The sequence below is a fragment of the Ursus americanus genome, chromosome 2, assembly GCF_024610735.1.
Source record: "Ursus americanus isolate L20-20 chromosome 2, mUrsAme1.1.p, whole genome shotgun sequence".
Classification (NCBI taxonomy): domain Eukaryota; kingdom Metazoa; phylum Chordata; class Mammalia; order Carnivora; family Ursidae; genus Ursus; species Ursus americanus.
The window spans coordinates 41,887,296-41,903,302 of NC_142128.1; the positions used below are offsets into that span (position 1 = coordinate 41,887,296).

General features: G+C 37.8%; 1 protein-coding gene across 7 annotated transcripts in view; it reads right to left on the minus strand.

The window, feature by feature from the left end:
• The window catches only part of ASH1L (ASH1 like histone lysine methyltransferase), a 173,883-nt gene that overhangs the window by 134,703 nt on the left and 23,173 nt on the right, over nucleotides 1-16,007 (minus strand). For 6 of the 7 annotated variants that reach the window (XM_045784076.2, XM_087854942.1, XM_087854935.1 and 3 more), the window contains one exon: nucleotides 11,540-12,060. In XM_045784076.2, the coding sequence (XP_045640032.2) occupies nucleotides 11,540-11,959 (420 nt within the window). In that variant the 5' untranslated portion in view covers nucleotides 11,960-12,060. Of the gene's footprint in view, nucleotides 1-11,539; nucleotides 12,061-16,007 lie in introns of those variants that run through there. The other variant, XM_045784079.2, reaches the window with a different exon arrangement.

The window sequence follows — 16,007 nt, forward strand, 5'->3', positions numbered from 1 at the left end:
AGGAAAAAAAATCAAAGACAAAGGGAAAAATCCTGAAAAGAAGACAGATGGGAAAAACACCTTGCCTACAGAAAAGCAAAGGTAAGAATTATATCTAACTTTTTGGAACCATGCAAGCAAGAACAGTGGACTGAAATTAAAATGTTAGAAGAAAAAAATCACCAACCTAGAATTCAGTACCCTGTGAAACTACACTTTAAAAGTGGAGAAGAAACAAAGACTTTCACTGACAAACAAAAATTGAGGAAATTTGGGACGCCTGGGTGGCACAGTCGTTAAGTGTCTGCCTTTGGCTCAGGGCGTGATCCTGGCGTTCCGGGATGGAGTCCTACATCGGGCTCCTCTGCTGGGAGCCTGCTTCTTCCTCTCCCACTCCCCTGCTGTGTTCCCTCTCTCGCTGGCTGTCTCTCTGTCACATAAATAAATAAATAAACAAATCTTAAAAAAAAAAATTGAGGGAATTTGTATCCAGCAGACCTGCTTTTGCAAGATGTTAAAAGTTTTTGAGAGAAGGAAAACGACAGTTCAGAAACTCAGATCTACATAAAGAAAGGAAGACCACTGAGAAAGGAAAAAGTGCAGGTAACATATAAGCTTTTATTTTTCTTATTCTTATCGATGTAAAAGATAAGTGTGTTTAAAATAATAGCAACAATGTATCTGACAAGGTATGATTTTATATATATATCCTTATACATAAGTGAAATGAACAATGGTGATGATACAAAAGAGGGGAGGGAGGAATTTGGGTTATTTTGTTATTAAGATGTACCCATGAAGTGACAGTGTTATCTGAAAGTGGACTTGGCATAGTTGTAACTGTGTATTGCAAACTCTAGGACAATCACTAAAAAATATAAAGAAAAAGGTTTATGGACAAAATTTTCCCCAATGATAGTAAGAAACATAAGTTATTCGTAAAACTATGTTAGAAATTAGAAATATAGGGGCATCTGGCTGGCTCATTCAGTTTCATAAAATCCCTAGGTTTTGTTATCTCATCTTATAAGGCCTTTAATTCTGATGTCTCCCCAAAAGTCTTCATTTGTTTCCATGCAGCTATATCTCGAAATTACTTAGCAATGTGCACTTATGGAGCAGTCTGTACGTGAGCATCTCTGGAGTGATTTATGGTCATTAAAATGAAATAAAAGACACGAACAGGCAACCATAAAAGGCAGCATGTGAGTTAGCAAGTCAGCATGATGATATTTAGGCTTAATTCCCTGGGACTTAAGGAAAGCTATGCCTTCTTTGAATTTGGTTCAAAAATGACTTTTTCCATTAGCAAGATCAACAATGAAATGAGAAATATTCACATTCACGGTACCTCTTTGTACACCACTCAAACAAACCACGATACAGACTCAAGCAGATATCCTTAACACCCAACACTTTAAGAGAAAGTGAATTGCTCAATCAGCCAAATGCAGCACTGATTAGAGAAGTGTCTACTACAAAATGAAAGAATTGAGGATGAACCTGATGAAACTGACTAGGATAGTCTGAATTCACAGTGCAATAGAAGATACCTGCTTCCCCCTCCATTTACGGGAGCAGATGTTTCCATAATGGACGATATTTTGGGAAAAGAGTGGCATCTTATTTTGTCTCCAAGGCTTAAAAAGATCGATGCTGCCCCCTTAGCTGTTTGTGTATGGAAAGGGAGAAAAGACGGCTTTACTGCTATGTGAAGATCATGAGAATTTGCATAATAGCTGCTGCCAGGCAGAAGCTGAGCTCTGTGCCAACTGCTCTCCCCTTCTCTACTACAACATAACTAGCTCAAGCAGCTTCCAAAATAAACAATCAACATGAAGGTAAGACAACAGCACTCCGTTCAAAGCAGGACCTGGAGATACCTATACACCATCAGGTCTTCCAGCGTGAATAACTTTTGTCAACAAGAACACGGGAGTGGAAAAACAGCAGTGGATAATGTAGACCTACATTCTGGACCTTTTCATAAGTTGGTACAAGAAAGACGACACTCACAGATGACACTTAACTCACAAGGTGCAGGTAAGATGAGAGAATGTAACCTCCTATTCCCTGGATAGAGCTAAGGAGCCTAAACATGAAAAACTGGTTAAAAAGGAAAAAAAAAAAAAAAAAAAGGCACCAGGATAAACAACACCTGACAGTAGCAACAAAAAAACAGCGTCACTTGGGCTCATCTTGTACCATCTTTTAGTGGATGAGTCACTAAAATGTGTTAAATGCTTTGAAAAGGTGTCTGACATCTAAAAATGTTTTCTTAAACTAAGAACCTAATGTGGGGTTGTTTTTGAATGGAGATATTGCAGACAGCTTAGTTTATCACTCTGTGTTGTGGTAAAATGAAGAAAGGTTTTGTTCGACCTACTATAAGATGATTATAAGATGAATGGGTTTTCTAAGGGTAGTCACCGAAGTTGTGATTTACCAGGAAATTCATGAAACAGCCATAGGTAAGAACACTAATTTCTTAAAAGTAGCAAACTATAGTTTTAAATAGACCTAAAAGTTTTAATACACGCTTTTAGTAACTGAAAGAAGAAAATATTTATGAGTAGTTCAGTTAGGAAAATATATGCAAAAGCACCATCTTAGGGCTACAGAAACAAATCCTCTTATGCTCAAGCTAAATGTTAAGGGATATATTTTTGGTGGTGGTGCTGTTTTGTTTTTGTTTTTTTTTTAATGCTTACAGATCTTAACACCCAGTCCGTAATCTTAATGACCTATTTTTTAAGCATGGTTTGTGATCCTTAAATGCAAAAACTAAAATGATCACCCTGACACTCAAGGAAAATTCATTCACTACTAAACAAAAGACAAACTAATAATTGCACTACAATGTGACACAAGTTATAAAACAGCAATATCTGCAGTGGAAGCACAGAGGTTACAGCTCAGGGAACCTTTCGTAGAACTGGGTGACATGTGAGCTGAGTCTTTCTACCCTCTCATCCTCCTTCCTTTCTCTATTGCACACGAAACTTTTTTCTTTTTGCTTTTTATTTAATAACTCAGTAACAAATTTTTCTAATTTTTCATTTTTAGGTTAGCTAATTTACTTCCTGAGATTGCAACTAACAGAAAAATGTGTCACCAAGTAAGCACAGGAGAATTTCCAGTTGTCTGATAATTCCTAGTAGTCACAATCAATATGCAGCTTAAAGAAAAGTGACCAAGCACCCTTTTGCCTAAGGCTTCTAATTGTCAGTATCAATCTGTGATTTCCTCAGCAGTCTTCTGTGGCTCCTATCCATGCCATGAAGAGCTAGACAAGGAACTATGGGATAATCGCACTCAGCAATTTTGGCAAAAAATAAAAAGGTGGGGTTCAGAAGCAGGTTCTATCTTATTTCACTGTTGTTACTGTGAAAAGTTATTACTGAACTCTGCAATTGTTAGAATCATCTTTCTCCGTTCACATATATTCTGAGGTGTTACTAATTCCTTGTAGCTTGGCTAAAAATAGCTAAAATATTCTAGTATACCTATCTACCATCTGCACATTTGTGTCAGAATGCCTTTGCACACCTAAACTCTGACTTCCTAACACAGTAGCAGAACTTTTTACTGCAAGCTTGTATACTTGACTTTGACATGTTTTCCAAAACTGATGGTAAAATATACATAGTAGATAAAAACTTAGCTGTTAAAAAATGAAGAGTAGAAAAAGACCAAATTTAATAGTTCAGAACCTATTTTGTTTAAAGAGTGAGTAGTGGTTACTATCTGACTTTACCAATGTTACCATTTCTAACATCTTTGTTCATATTATCTTCTTTTGCTAATCTGTATAATCACAATTTAGATAATAGACTCTGGATAAACGAAAGCCTTAGGAACACCATAATCCAGCTTGAAGACACATACCTATATTAAAGGGTTCCAAGAAAGTCACAGTTAACGTGAAAACAACCATTCACTCCCTTCCTTGGTAGGTCTTCACACCATCTTATATACTTCTCTTAACTCCTGACATTAGGTACTTGTTGGTACAAAGTGATACCCATTTATAACAAAAAGGCGAAGGTTATTATATAGCTCTTGGATAATGTCCTCATATTTTCCCACCTTTTAGTTGTGAGGGGAGAGGGGGATATTAGACATACAAGTTCCTTTTCTTCTGGAAAAAAGAATTCTTAATTCTGTGAAGCAGAATTCCATTATGAAGTAGTTGGTTTAAAAAAAAAATCTTTAAACAAACCAACACACCATGAACGGTCATGTTGAGCTTTGCCAGCTGTATCCTGAGCCCCCAATACACTTCATCTCCCTTTCTCCTTTAATAGTTAAATCCTTGCAACTCATCTTAAACATGATCTCTAATGCCACCTGCTGTTGCAGTTCTGTGTGCTCAAGAAGCGGCACCACTCTGCCCCAATATTATTCCTGCTTGACTTTCATTCCTGCACGAAAGACCAAGGTAGTTCACTATTAACAGATCTGTAAAATAAAATTCAGGTACTACACCTTGGTAAGATTTAACACGACAGCTATAAATGATAGGGCTCCTACTAACTACAACCATAAATAATTCCAAATTTCTCAAAAAAACCTTCCAAAAAAGCAATTTTAACTTTAAAATGTTTCCTCTTTCTAAAAGGAATAGTAATGTAAAGTACAACAACAAAATTTTAGAACTTGAAAAACAAAGGAAAAAACCCCTTAAAAACAAATGGGTATGGTCATGCAATTTTTAAAAAAATTTTATGTTAGAAGCAACACTACATGGTTGAAAAACTGAAACACTTTGTAAGAACAGAGAAGAAACTTCAACCCAAGTTTCTTAAGAAGAAAATGCAGACAAAAAATGGACTTTCCCTAAGTTTTGAGTGCAACACTAAGAAAGCAGAACATGTAAGTACCCCAACTAGTCCTCCACTCTATTTTCTCAGGACTCGCCTACACTAAAGGGCTTTCATATTTTTATCCTATACCACAACTGACAAATGTCTGTGAGACATGCTAACTTTGCCTCTGCCCTTATATTTACTTTGCCCAACAAAGCCCATCTCTTTCTAGCAAATCCTAACAGATGCCAATACCTAATTCTGAATATGAACCTTCTGTAAAGCTTTCCTTGCATAACTTCCACCCACCTCCTCCCAATGATTCTGTGAATTCCTAAGTACTCTGTATGTATTTTTATTATGGATGTTATCACATGATAATAACCTATTTACTGCACAGGATAGGCACTCAAATATTTTATGGAGAAATAGATAAAGAATACTGTGAGGCTAGACTAGAGATTACATTTAAAATTAAGTGATACAAAACTTGATCTTCCTTTGTGAAAAGTACAATTATGAGTAATATAAGTAATACAAGTAAATATAAGTAATGCAAGTAAATTATTAATTCCTTGACCAGTTATCTAAAGCGTAATAGACATGGGTGCCTGGGTGGCTCAGTCAGTTAAGCCTCTGACTCTTGATTTCTGCTCAGGTCATGATCTCAGGGTCGTGAGAGCCAGGCCCATATCATACTCTGCGCTGGGCATGGAGCCTGCTTAAGATTCTCTCTTTCCCTCTCCTTCTGCCCCAGCCCCTACCCCCCCCCCCACCCCGCTCATGCACACTCTACCCCTCTCTCTCTTTCAGGGGGGCGGGGGGAGGAAAGAAAGAAAGAAAAGCCAAAACCTAGGTAGTATCTAACCCATTTTTTCCACAACATTTCATTTCAAAACAACAGGGATTTGTGTGCAGCAATTTAAAAACTGCTAGGCAAATTAACTATACTAACCAAGAGCTGAGATACTATTATCCGTATATTTTCTTATTAAAGAAACATTGATCTATCAATTCTGTAATTTAATAAAATCTCAGACCAACAGGACTTAATTAGAATACCTGGATTCATGTGGGTTTTAATAACTCTCCATAAAAATCACTTCACTGAAATTCGAAATTACCACTTCAATGAGCTGTTTCCTAAAGAATCTTTTACATCGGCACAGGCATTTCTTTTCCAAACAGAAAACTATCTTTTGGAGGAAAATTACAATTAGTGCTGTAAATTTTATTTATAATCTACTGTGCTCATTAAATCCACTCAACTAGGCTAAAATGACACTGGCAGAATGTTAGTCAACATAGTACTAGAGGTTCAATGCTCTGCAACCTAAATTGTAATCAGTGTATGGTGGTATTGAAAGAGACCCCAATCCCATTAAGCTCAAACAGGTTTAGTTTTAATCACCTGCCACAGGAAACAGATATTTTGGGTATTTTTCATTTGTCACAAAAGTACCTTTTTTTGGCTTAGTATCCTAAGTAAACTAAGATCACATATAACTGTACATACATGCTGCACAATTCCAAAACTGGAATTTTGTTTAAATGCCAGAAAGGAAGATACCACTACCTCTTCTCCTTTTAAGTTCATGTATAATAAATGTAGGTAAATCCTATAACTTCCACCTCTACTTTCACTTTCTAAAATGCTGCTACAGAAGAATGAATAAACCATTCTGACAACTTATGAAATGACAGATACCACATGAAGTGGCAAGACAACAAAATCCAAATTTTTATAGGAAAATTTTTTTTAAAGGTTTTATTTATTTGACAGAGAGAGAGACTGAGCATGAGCAAGGGGGAGCAAGAGAGAGAGGCAGACTCCCTGCTGACCAGAGAGCCTGATGTGGGGCTCGATCTCAGGACCCTGAGATCATGACCTGAGCCAAAGGCAGCCACACAACTGACTGAGCCACCCTGTTTTTTCTTTAAAAAAAAAAAAAAAAAAAAAGATTTTATTTATTTATTTGAGAGAGCAGGCCCACAGTGCGGGGAGGGGCCGAGGGAAAGGGAGGAGCCGATTCCCGACTGAGCTCCCTCCCCACTGAGCTCGATGTGGGGCTCAATCCCAGGAACAAGAGACCAGGACCTGAACCAAATCAAGAGTTGGATGCTTAACCCACTGAGCCACGAAGGTGCCCCAACTATTTATATTTTTTAATGGGGGAGGAGGGAGACACATGTATTTGCCTGTATATACATAATATATTTGTGGGAGATATTACAGACTTAATGTTGGAGTTATTTTCCCGGAAAATTCTTTGCAACAATTTTGGTTTCAAAACAACTAGCTCTTGGCGTGCCTGGGTGGCTCAATCAGTTAAGCGTCTGCCTTGGGCTCAGGTCATGATCCCAGGGTTCTGGGATAGAGTCCTGCATCAGGTTCCCTGCTCACTGGGGAGCCTGCTTCTCCCTCTCCCACTCCCCCTGCTTGTGTTCCCTCTCTCAATGTCTCTCTGTCGAATAAATAAATAAAATTTTAAAAAATAAAATAAAAATAAAAAATAAAAACAACTAGTTCTTAATGCGGTATTATTTTCCAAGTGTAAATGTTAACCTGAAAATGCATTCAATATACAGAACAGTTTTCTTCATTTTGACTGAGAAATGGTTGTTCTGCTTAATCGTTATCGCAGTTGCCAAGGGGTTATCACGAGATTGTCTAAAAGGGGATTCCAAAATAGATTTTCTCAGAGGGGGAGAAGGGTAATGACGGTTAATAGTATTTCATTGTTTCCTTTTTATCTCTTAAATTCTGAATCATAGGAGTTTATTACCTAATGAAATATTTTCTGGTCCAATATCTATACTCTTACACATTTTATTTTATTTTATTTTATTTTATTTTATTTTTAGTGGGGGAGGGGCAGAGGGAAAAGGAGACAGGGAATCTTAAGCAGGCTCCACACATGGCACGAAGCCCGGTGTGGGGCGCAGTGGCCTCAGTCTCTCCACCCTGAGATCATGACCTGAGCTAAAATCAAGAGTCGGATGCTTAATTCACTGAGTCACCCAGGTGCCTCTACACACGACATTTTTAATAATAGCTTCCCATGTCCAAAGTATTAGTTTCTGAATTCAGAGGGCAAGAATGATAAAACCTGAAAAAAACATAGAGGAAAATCTTCATTAAACTGGATTTGACAGTGATTTCTTGGATAGGACACCAAAAGCACAGGCAATAGAAGAAAAATAGATAAACTGGAGTTCATCAAAACTGAAAACCTTTGTGCATCAGAGGACACTTATCAAGAGAGTGGGAAGACAACCCACACAGGGGGAGTTAATATTAGCAAGTCTTATATGCAGAATGTATAAACCCAGAAAACTCACCAACAAAAGAACAGCACAATTAAAAAAGTGCCATACCAATTTATTCAACAGCAGCAGTGGATGAGAGGAGAGCTTGTTTCCCTAGATACCTTCCAACACTCAATTATTATTATTATTAATATGAAATTTTTCAGTTTTGCCAAAATGTAATAAAAAGAAAGGTAAGTCTCAAAATTATTGAAACATAAACCAAGTACGCCTTCACACCAAGGACACAGCACTGTAAATCAGTTATGTCTTTAAAAACACATTAAATTAAAAAACATATTAAATACATTATAAATACATTAAATAAGAACAGAATGAGGACCCTTAAAATCTATGATATAACTTCAAATGAAAGACATTAAAAGCATCATCCTCTAATACTTTCTCAAAAGAATGAACTAAACGTCAAACTCCAGTTGTTAATGTGCCAGTTCCTAAACAATGAATTGAAATTTTTCATAATTAGTGACATATTTGAATCCCTCTAAATAACAAAGTTCATGAGTAAACTATAAATTTAACAGTATGTCACACAAATTGAGAAAAAGAAAAATTTCACTCATGGAACTGAACTTGGGTTTTGCTTTTAAAAATTATATAAACAGTTAAAAAAATTACATAAACAGCAATCATTCAGTACTATTCATAACAGCAAATAACTTATTTTTTCAGAGGGTCTTGTTTTTGCTCTCTGAATATTGCTCAAAGAAAAATTCTATGGAGAGATAAAATATATGATCTATATTTGTTTTTATTAGAAATGTAAGGCCTAATATTTGCTTTATTTTTTTATTTTATTTTTTCATGGAGGGAGAGAGGGAGAGAGAGAATCTTAAGCAGGCTCTGTGCCCAGCACAGAGCCAGACGTGGGGCTCAATCTCACAACCCTGGGATCATGACCTGAGCTGAAATCAAGAGTCAGACACTTAACTGGCAGCCACCCAGGCGCCCTGTAATATCTACTTTAAAAGCAACACTGACAAAAACCCAAATACTTTTGAAGAATTGGGGGTAAATGCTACAGTTGTATTTGAACAAGCCTTGTTTTAAAATAAATAAAACAAAGCCCCCGCACTTTCTTAAGACTACCAACATGCCTCATAATAGTCCATCTTTCCTTCCTTGGCCAAGGATGCTTAATCATTTTAGAGTCATGAACTCCTTCGAGAAACTGGTGAGAGCTATGTAAAAATGCATCCAAACAAACACAAAACTCTATACAGACTGTCACACTGTGAGGACAACTCCACACACCCGCACCCTCCCAGGGGCCGCAGGTTGTGAAGCCCTACATCAGGCTGTAACAAGGAAAAGAAAACATTCATAGGAACCTGTCACATGCCAGATGCTTTATATAAATTTAATTTTGTATATAACCATTTAAGATGGGCATTCAAAGTCCCACATTATAAATGAGAAGATCAAGGCTGAGTAAGATAAACCAAATTGCCTGTGTGTAGTTATTAAGCCAGGATTTAAACTGGGTTCTGATTCAAAAGCCCATGCATGCTCTTTCCACTACTTCTGAAGCACTAATGCAGAATTTACTAATATATCCAACATCCTATGCTAAAGCAGGTATCTGAAAAATAAACACCAACTTATCACTAGCAGTTCTTCCCTCAGAAACCACAGACTATATTCTACTACAAACAAGATGTGTGGATATAAACCATCTGTATATTGAAAGTAAAGGTGTACTTCGGGTGAAACTAAGTACAAAACCTCATCATTAGCATGAACTATTAAAAAAAAAACAAACTATTACTAAAGACAATCATACTGGAGACTTTTATAAACCAGCTATTGAAGATAAGCTCTAACACTCTATCAAGGAAAAAGGTCTATATAAAAATCTTTTTCAATCAACCTTATGAAAATCCTTGAGTTCAGCAGAAACAGATATCCTCATGAGGAAAATAGGGCTCAGTGGAGGCTACTCAACTTAGCAAAGATTCATCCAGTTAATTTTTTCAAGAATTGGTACAATACCCATTTTTTCCTGGCTTGTAATCTAACTCATTCACAGTTCATTTTATTAATAAAACATCCCAAGCTATTTTATATGTCTATGATCTTTGAAAAATAGCAACTATTAAAAATTTCTGGATGCCACAGCAATTTGAAGAACAAAGAACCTGCATCATTATGGTTTCTGGTAACATGCAGAAAGCACATGAATTTGATGTTAAGTAATCAACAGTAAAAATCAAGGTATTTCACACGGTCAGGAATATTTCAAAATTTTAGCCAAACTGCTAAGCCAGTTCTTTCTGCCTAGATCCACCGTTTTACTTATATATACATATAATTTAAATATGCAAGTGGGCACATATGGTGTCCATTGCCTGAAATCAGATATTGTATGAAACGGCTAGGGGCGCCTGGGTGGCTCAGTCAGTTAAGCGTCTATCTGCCTTTGGTTTAGGTCATGATCCCAGGGTCCTGGGGCTGAGCCCCGCACCGGGCTCCCTACTCAGCAGGGGAGAGCACAAACAGGGCAAGCAGCAGAAGGACAGGGGGAAGCAGGTTCCCCACTGAGCAGAGATCCTAATGCGGGACCTGATCCCAGGACCCTGGGATCATGACCTGAGCCAAAGGCAGTCGCTTAACTGACTGAGCCACCCAGGCGCCCCGAAAAATTAGTTATTACATTTGGATGCCTACGAGAAAGAGGGGACACTTTTTAATGTATCAACTTGCTTTATAAGGAGTGACAGGAATTAATCCTTGTATTAAACAATTCATTTTACAAAAGCTTCCAACATATGGGGCTCCTGGGTGGCTCAGTTAGTTAAGCGACCTACTCTTGATTTCAGCTCAGGTCATGATCTCAGGGCTGTGAGATCGAGCCCTGCTTAAGATTCTCTCTCTCCCCCTCTCCCTCTGCCCTTCCCTCACCCCTCACACTCTCTCCCTCCTTCTTGAAAAACAAAAACAAAACAAAAACAAAAACTAAAAACCAAACCAAACAAAAAACCCACAAAAACTTTCAACATGTTAGTGAATTGGATCCTTATAAACACCTTAAAAGGTAGGTGGTATTTTAGCCATTTAACATCTTAGAGCCTCAATTTCTTCCCTGTTAATTTGTCTATAACAATGTTAGTAAATAGGAAGGTGAGATTCAAATCTAGGTTTCCTAATTGCAAAGCCAGTATTCTTTCCACTATGCCATGTAGGAGTAATAACCTGGTATATCCCGTTTCCAATGTCTGCCATAGAAATACAAATGCATTCACGGTCATGCTATCATGCACATCCCTGACAAGCCTCAGAGCCTCTTGTGCCTCACAAAACAGACTACTTGGAAATAACAGAGATTAAAATCAAACTTCCCATAAGTATGAAGGTTAGATAAAAAATTCATTGAGAAATCCAAGTACTGTCAATGACCATGTATCACTGGCAATTCTACTCACCCGTTTTGAAGGACAGCGCTCATTCTTCTCATCTGTCATCTTCCCACTTTTAAGTGCTTTCCTTGGGTGCTTGATAGTTGTTTTTATGGCAGGTCGACATACATAGTTCTCCAAGTTCTTTGGAGGTTTTTTAGTTCTCTTAGCCTGAAGGCCAATTTTCAATTTTAAGTTTCCCTCTGAAAAGTTTGTTTCTTTCACTGAAAACTGCTGCTGTGCACCAGTCACACCATCCTCCTTCCCTGCTTCACTGCTTCTCTCCCGATTCCACTTGCGAAGGTCCTCTTCCTCTTTCGTGCTGTTCTCTAGCTCTCCTTCTCTCTTGCTGACCACCGTGCCAGTACCGAGGGCAGAGGGACTCTTCCTTGAAAACCCTTCAGAGTCAGAACCCAATCCTAACATAGCAGTATTTCTAGGGTCCATCACAAGTGTCTGCTATTGCCAAGGAAGCTTATGAAAATTTTACAGAACTGTGTTCCATAAAAAACAGGGATCTCCAAAACTTGCATCCAGCATCTCTTTCTCTGCAGGATAAACCATAACAAAAATTCATCAGAATAGAAGCAACCATTGATTAATATGAAAAATGGGTACAAGAGGAGAGGGACAAGGAGATCAGGAAGAACCCCAAATCACAGTTAAAACTAACCAAAATACAGTACGAAATGAATTTAAGTTAATTTAGTTATAAATACACTTAAAATTTCAGAATAAGCTTATTATTCCACAGATTATCATAAACAAGCTGTAGTGATACATGTTATGGACTGGTTTTAGTGCTCCAACCTTTTATAAGAGGTTTTGGGCTTTTCAGGTTAGGACTCTTAGGCTGGAATTATCTCTGCTGCTGGTGTGTAATTAAACTCTGAATTCATTCACTCATTCACTCATTCAAAAATATTTCTGAGCTCCTATAAACACAGTACTCAACAAAACAGACCCAGTTTCTAAATTTACAAGACGTATACTCTAGTGAGAAAGAGAAACATTAAAAAATTGTTATATAAATAATTTATAACAATTGTTATAAAAACCTTGAAAACCAGAAATTTAATTTTACAAGTTTTCCTAACAGCGAATAGTCAGTTGGCATGCTTTAAATCCCCAAATCCATAAATATTTTTTTCCAAATTCATAAAATATTTTTAAATGAGCAAATTATTATAACAGATATACACCTTACCTGTGAATCTGAATAATCTACACAGGGCAACCTCCTTCTCATAAATAAAGATCTTCAGGAAACCAGATTACCATATAATCAGAAGGCTGACTAGCGAATACAAAACCAAAACAATTCACTATTCTTGAGGATTGACAGACTAGTCTTTATTCTAGGCTATAGCCAAACAAGATCCAGGACAAGTATCTGAAAAAAGAAGAACACTCTATTCCTTAGAACACTCCATTTATGAAGTAGAATATTTCATAGTTTAAACTATGTGCCTTAAGACTCTTCTTTCCAACAAAATTGTAAGATTCTCAAGGACAAAGATCATATAACTATTTCACAACTTCTACAAGGAATGTAAGTAAAATGCATAGCCCAATGCCTGGCAACACAGCAAGGGTTCAATAGAAGGTACCAATAATTAATTATTATTACTAATAGTAGTAGCAGCATATTAAGTATTCAGTAAATACTGGCCAATTGACTAAACTCTTCAGTTTGTTTCCACTCTATTCATTCACAGAAACAGCTGCAAGGGTAACCTTCCAATCAGCTCACTCTGACAATTCTTGCTGTCTAACGCTTCACAGATACATGCTTCATGATACTTTTCAAGGCTGTTCATAATCCAGCTCTTAAGCATTCAAACTTGCTCTCCTTACTTCCCAACACACATCCCCTATGACATCGTCAATTCAGTTTCCTTTACTGTCCCTAACAAATCATGTTCATTTCTGCTTCTGTGCCATGTGCTTTCTTTCCCTCTGAAAGTACAAATTCCGGGGGTGCCTGGGTGGCTCAGTTTGTTAAGCACCTGCCTTCGGCTCAGGTCATGATCTCGGGGTCCTGGGACAGAGCCCCGCATCAGGCTCCCTGCTCAGAAGGCAGTCTGCTTCTCCCTCTGCATCTGCCTCTACCACCCCCCATGCTTGCTTTCTCTCTACTGAAAAATAAAAAACAAAAACTAAAAGTACAAAGTCCTATCTTGTCCGCGATGGGTTCACAATCCTGAAATTTAAAACTCTGAGAACCACAAGCTTTTTCATAACTCACTAGTAACCAAACCTGACCAGACCTTCTTTGGATCTATTTTGGTCTTAATTACCACAATTTTTGTGAATAGTCATACATTTCAATGCGAAAGTATTACTGTGCTTGATAAAGGAGTGCTACTCTAAACATCACTGTGGAAGTAACCCAATCTACATTATCTTTCTAAAAAAGCAAAAAACAAATTTTTGGATGATGCTTTGTGGACTTACGTTTTCACACTTACATTTAAGCTTGCACTGATGTGATCCTTCCCTGAATACCTATTATCCATATAGGATTACAATTTGAGTAATCAGCTTTTTTCTTCTTCTTCCACATTTGTCAACTACATCCCCAAATAACACTGTAATTACAGTGTTAAGCTTCATGAGGGCAGGGACCTCTTCTGGCTTGTTCACCACTATTTCCCCAGCACCCAGAACGATGAACAGCACATATATTAGTACCTAATAAATAGCTGAATGAATGAATTTTAAGGCCCCCATAGCTTCTAATCTAGTATCCAGCATGTAGAAAATGTTTCTCCTTTCCTTTCTTACATGACTTCACCTTGTGTTATCATAAGAGTCCTATATACAAGTTTTATCTTATATGCTTATTATATGTATTTCACTGAGGTGGTTTTCTATAAACAATATCTTAATGGCACTAGTAACAGCTTCAAAATTATATCTTTTACCTCCTTCTGTCTCTGTACTATCAAAGCTGGTCTAAGAAAAACAACCATGTTTACTGCTCTCACTTTACATTCCTGAACGCTAACCTCAACTGGACCCTCAGTGCTGAAACCTGTTTCCCTAATCCACCACTCTCCCACACAACTACTTGAAGTCGTCTCCACCCTCACTGACTTTGCTTCCAATCTGATGATGGCAGTAGAAACAATCAGAAGAAAACTACCACAAGCTCCCACTATACTGCATACCTACCCACTTCCTGTGTGTCTGTTCCTATAGATTCTTCCTTCCCTACTATCATATATACTGGGGCACCTGGGTGGCTCAGTTGATCAAGCATCTGACTTTTGGTCCCAGCTCAGGTTTTGATCTCAGGGTTGTGAGTTCAGGACCCCTGTTGGGCTTCACAATAAAAAAAAATATATATATATATATATTTTTTTTCCCCCCAACCCTTCCACTTGAGCACTCAAACCTACTCTCCTTGCCTTCTCAAGAGCTTTATTAGGGCAACTATCCTTTTTCCCTTGCACCATATCTATTTCTCATTTTTCCTCTGAATGATACCAATCAGCATGAAAACAAACTACAATATTTCTCATCTAAGAAAACTCTCTTGACCCCATATCTTCTACAAGTTTCCCATTTTTCTGTCCCCCTCTTGTAACAAAACTTGTTCAAAGGGCAGTCCATTCTTGCCACCTCTAAATCCTGGCCTTTTTTCTCTGGAATGCACCAATCACACCTCCACCACCATCTCTCCAAAGAAACTGCTGGTCAAGGTCACTAATGTACTCCATACTACTAAGTTCACCTGTGAGTTTTAGTCCTCTACTTGACCTAGCCACAGAATGTGACACAGCAGAACAGCCTCTTCATCTCTGCACTGATTTCCAGAAGCCCTCTCTGGATTCTTCTGCCTTACTGGCTAGTCAACCTCAGTCTCCTTTGCCAGTTTTTCCTTTTCTCCCCAAACATTAAACACTGGAGCACCCAGGGCATGCTCTTCCCTTCCCTATCTACACTTACTTGCTAAACGATCAAATCCAATCTTTTGTCCTTAAATTCCATCTAATATTGTTGATTCACAAATTTCTATCACTAGCTGGAGGTCAGCTGGGACCTCTTCCTTGAACTCCAGAATCCTGTGCCTACTTGACACACTGCCTAGATGTCTACTAGTTAGGCACCGCAAGCTTAGCCTGTCTAAAATCAATTCATCTTCTCCCTCATCTCCCCCATCTGTTCTTCCCACAGGCTTCCTCATCTCAATAAATAAATACCACTCCAGCTAGAAATACTAACACTTCTTAATCACCCTTAACTCCTTTCTCTTTCTCATGCCTCACATGTCCATTTAGTCAGCAGTCTTCTTTACCTTTGAAGTATATGCACAATCTATTTCTCGCTAATTTGACAGCTACCACTCAGATCCAAACGATGACATCTCACCTGGACTACTGCAAAAGTCTCTTCACTGGCTTACTCCTTGATTCAGCCCTTTGTATCTCTTTACAGTCTTCTCAACTCAGCCACCAGGTGACCCTTTTAAGGCTTGTGTCAAATCATG